The 4,969-nt window shown below is 36.3% G+C and overlaps 1 protein-coding gene across 1 annotated transcript; it reads right to left on the bottom strand.

Annotated features, from left to right (window-relative positions):
- Positions 1-824: 824 nt before the first annotated feature.
- On the bottom strand, positions 825-1,139 carry LOC114740239 (uncharacterized). The gene has a single exon (XM_028928360.1). It carries the CDS (start codon positions 1,137-1,139, stop codon positions 825-827), a length of 315 nt encoding a protein of 104 aa, XP_028784193.1.
- Between the last annotated feature and the right edge of the window lie 3,830 nt (positions 1,140-4,969).

Here is a 4,969-nt window from a genome sequence, read left to right as displayed (position 1 = left end):
TGCCTTAGCCTACCATTTCTCATTTTTAGGGATATTTCTGGGATTTTCGGGCATAATTTCCATTTCTGCTTTTACTGCCCAAAACTTTTCAAAATTAGGATTTTGCCCCGGTTTGGCTTGACCTTAAAATTCATCTCATTGAGGACTTGAACATAACCTTTGGCCTACATTCATCTCTATTTCTCATTCCTGGGCCCTAAGACTTTATTTGAGCCTCCAACTTCCTTTTTTCTCAGTGTCAGAAAACTTTCTCTTTGCAATTTAGTCCCTGGAAATCCCTCTGTCCGTCCAAGAAACCTCTAGGACCTCTACCAAAAAGGGTCTAGTAGTCTATCCATTTTAGGCTAATTCTGGTACTTCTAGGTCCAAAATTCGGGATGTGACATCTATTGTGCCAAAAGGGTATACTTTAGTACTCCCTCCGTTCCTTATTATAAGAGACGAATAACCAAATTACGTTGATAAAAAAAACAGTTAAAATTAGTTAAGAACAATCAATGTGTAAAAAGTATAATTTTTTTCCCAAAAATACCCTCATTAATAAGGAGAGAGAACAATGGTAAATTATTAAAAGAAAGAGAAGTGGGAAGGAGAGAGAATGTGAGTTGGAGACAATAAATATGGGTAAAATAGGAAATCAACACAAAAAAGTAGAGACAACTTTTAAGTGTCTCTTATATATAGGAACATACCATAAGCTTCAAATGTCTCTTATAAGGAACGGAGGGAGTAACTCTAAATGGACCTTCCCACTTGGTAACAAACTTCCCAAGCATCAGTTTCAACCGGGCTTTAAACTTTAGAACCTTGTCACCTTCATGAAACTACTTCCTTAGAATCTGTTTGTCATGAATCATTTTCAGCTTGTCTTTATAGATTCTGGCATTATCATAGGATTCAAGTCTTATTTCTTCAAGTTCTTGGAGTTGTATCTTCTGATTGACGAGTGAAGATTCGAGATTTGCATCATATGCCTTGATTGTCCAATAAGATTTGTGCCTGATTTTCATAGGTAGATGGCAAGCCTTGCCATAGAGCAACTGCAAGGGAGACATGCCTATAGGGGTCTTGTAGGCAGTCCTGTAAGCCCAAAGAGCTTCTTCAAGCCTTTCACTCCAATCCTTACAGGATGGTTTCATGATCTTCTCAAGTATTTGCTTCACTTCCTGGTTAGAGATTTCAGCTAACCCATTCGTTTGAGGGTGATAAGGAGTGGCAAGTTTGTGATTAACTCCATGTTTAGTGAATATATAAAGACTTCATGGTCCTATTGCAGAAGTGTGTTCTTTGGTCAATGATGATTGCTCTTGGAATACAATACCTACAAAAGATCTGAGAACGTAAAAACTTGACAACTCTAGAAGCATCATCTTTCCTAGTTGGCACTGCCTCTACCCATCAAGACATATAATCTACTGTAAGTAATATGTATGAAAACCCGAAAGACGGAGGGAAGGGATCCATAAAGTCCATGCCCCACACATTAAAGATTTCACAAAAATGCATAGGTCTTAGAGGCATCTCATGTTTCCTACCCAAACTCCCAAACCTTTGACACTTATCATAAGACTTGCAGAAAGAATAAGCATCTTTAAATAGAGAAGGCCAGTAAAGACCATACTCTAAAACCCTCATAGCAGTCCTATTAGCACTAAAATGCCCCCCACAAGATAAAGAATGTGCAAAGGTAAGGATAGAGTGGATCTCATTATTTAGAACACAGCGTCTAATAATCTGGTCATTATATTGCTTCCACAGGATTGGAGCATCCCAGATATAGTATCTTGCCTCCCTCTTCAGCTTATCAATATGAAATTTAGACATAGAAGGAGGCACAAGGTCAGAGACAAGATAATTAACTATGTTAGAGTACCGAGGCTCTTGAACAACCAAGGCAAAAAGTACAGAATCAGGAAATGAGTCAATAACAAGGTTAAAAGAATCAACTCCCTCTGTGCCTTTAGGTAATGACTAAGGTGGTCAGCTATATTGTCACGGCCTGAACTTAGGGGTGACTTGCACGGAATACAAGGAATGACTCATATTCCCTAAGCCTTATAGTATAACTAAGCCTTTGATCAACAACATTATGACATCGGTAGCCACATATAATTATCATTATAATTTAGGAAGATATGTACATATATCACATTTCCCTTAATCAAAAAATCGGGATCTTTATGGAGACTTCTACAAAGTCTCCCCAAAGTTTTATACAACATAAGGAGCTCCGCTCCACAGCAACATACATAAACATATATCTCAAAATAACAAAGAAGACAGGATCCTGCCTACAAGATACGTGGAGCGACTCTACTAGAATGTAGAAAAGCATATTTAAATATTTACATCAATTGCATAGTTCCAAAAGCAATCCAAAAAACTTCTTATCCTACGTGATCTTTAAGAACCAACTAGGGGAGCAGATTCGCTTGCACTATCTGTATGACAAAAATCATCCACTGGTAAATAATGTCCCCATAATAACAATTAAAAAATTAGTATCATCAAACGTATGAAGCTATGACAGGTAGGATAACTCAAATTTGTAAATAAGAACAATTGATTTATTTGTTAATTAATTAACAAACTAAGAATACAAAATAAGCAAGGAATAAATATCAATCTTAGGGAAAATTAATAAAATAGAGTTAGAAGCCTTACTTGGTGAAGGTTAATAAAAGAAGTTTACAAATCACTTTTGTTTAATATTAAGACTTCCACAGAACAGTAATAGGCATCGATACACAGTCCACGAGGGTAAATAACATGTCCGATGTAGCCAGAAGCCATGAAGCAGGCTTGAGAACAAAGCTCACAAAAATGGGCGTGAGTTCTACTCACGAAATCCATCCTCCGTTCCACATGTGTTGGCCATCACATGGGGCTAGCACCTCCCAAACTCACCCTGCTAGTTGTTAGGATTATGGTTTTGATGATAACAAAGTTAGATTAAAATTGGTTAGGTATGTTGATCGATCACCTAATCGATCAAATGTTTATCGATAAGCTGTCAGATAATTGTTCAGTATAAATCAAATGTATGTTAAGTATTTCAATCGATGAGATGTTCGGTAATTCATTAATTGATAAAATGATCGATCATCGTTAACGTGAAAGTCATAGAAGGTAACTGTCGGTTATCGATAGTTTAATCGATAATCCTAGATGATCGAACAAGTGACAGACAAAAAGAAGTGAATCTGGACTGATCTTATCGATCAAGTAATCAATAAATGAGTTATCGATAATGACATCGATAAATGGTAAGACACTCTACCTGTTTGAATAATGTTTCTAGCATTGTTTATCGATCACATTATCGATCATCTTATTATCGATAATATGATCGAAAATTGAGCTCTAACCCTCTTAAATGCAGGTACTGATTTTAGACTATTAATCGATAACTTTATCAAGCATCAAATTATCGATAACATGATCGATAATCTATGTGCCAATTGCTTCTACTTAGTTTTCTTTAGAACTAAGTTATCGATAACATTATCAATAATTAAATCTCCCCTACTTATCTCATTTTCAGATAACATGATTGATAAACAGCTTTAGTACAAATTCTTCCCATCATTGTTTATCGATAATTTGATCGAACATGTCTTGATCGATCACCTATTCGATAATTCTTGAATATCCTTGTTTCTCATGAAAAGTTTTACACTTGACTTTTATCGATAACATTATCGATCACAATTTTATCGATAATGTGTTCGATCAACATGCACTAAAGTTTCAATTCTGTAACACTTGAATTATCGATAAATTGATCGATCAACCTTTACTCGATAATCTAATCGATCATTTGATTTCTGTCAGTTTATTTTCAGCAAGCTATAACATTTCTCATACTCACTTGACTACTCACTTCCAAGATGTTTCTACTTGCACAATCCTCATGATTACTGCAATAAGTAATGCATATTTAAAGGAACTCTGATTTACATATCAATCGAAGATTTCCTGTTGCTCTTTATTGATCACCTGATCGATAAACCATTGTTCCATCATTTGATCGATAAACGTCTTCAACTAATCGAAAATTTCTTTTTCTGTTTTTTGATAACCAAATCGATCAATCAGTAATCGATCACCACTTCGATAAACCATTTCCAGAATTTCCTTCTGCACCTTTTACGGATAATTCATTCCATCTAGAATCATTGAGTAATCAATTAGTCATTCATCCTGATAAGCTTACACCATATTATTCTTACTTGTTTAAGTTTAAAATATGGATGCAGATTACTAAGAGAAATTACAACGGCTCTTCAATGAGATTACGTAACCTATAACCCGCAGTGTCAGAAAGCTCAGACGCATTAAGGGCGGAACCGTTGGAACTGGCTAAACACGCAAACGGAGTCACAACGGCTAGAAGCTCTTCCATCTAACGGATACTTAATGATCTCAACTATAAAAGGCGCGAAGAAGCATTAATGAGAGGATTGAATACCGGAGCTACCATTTGTGATTATTAAGTCTAGCATTCAATACTCTGTTTCTTCAATACTACTGAGCATTAGTGCTTATCATTAAATTTCACTCTGTAAGAGAGTCGATTTCTATTCTTTATTAACCACTATTGAGTGATACTCGAGAGTGTGGACTCTTGAGCAGGTTTGTATCCTTATGGGAGTAAGGGGGAGTGATTGAGTGATTCAATTACTTACTGTACTGAGGCACCAAGAGCCCGAACAATCTTGGAGGATAGTGGAATATCAGAGGTGTTCTGAGGACTGGACGTAGGTCAAGTGGTTAGGACCGAACCAGTATAAATCCTGTGTTTTCCCTTTGCGGTGAAATCTCCCTTAACTCTAGCTCTCTGTTTCCGATATTGTCTGTTTTTAATTCCAAGAATTTTTTTAACTCACCCAATTCACCCCCCTCTTAGGTGAGATTACTTCTAACACTAGCTAGGTGTGCCATGGCGAGCCAGGGGCTAACAGAACTA

The sequence above is a fragment of the Neltuma alba genome, unplaced genomic scaffold, assembly GCF_004799145.2.
Source record: "Neltuma alba isolate B1F8T4 unplaced genomic scaffold, ASM479914v2 tig00003082_pilon, whole genome shotgun sequence".
In the NCBI taxonomy this organism is placed as follows: Eukaryota; Viridiplantae; Streptophyta; class Magnoliopsida; order Fabales; family Fabaceae; genus Neltuma; species Neltuma alba.
The sequence above is the reverse complement of the archived record's forward strand: the minus strand, read 5'-3'. Positions and strand labels throughout refer to the sequence as shown.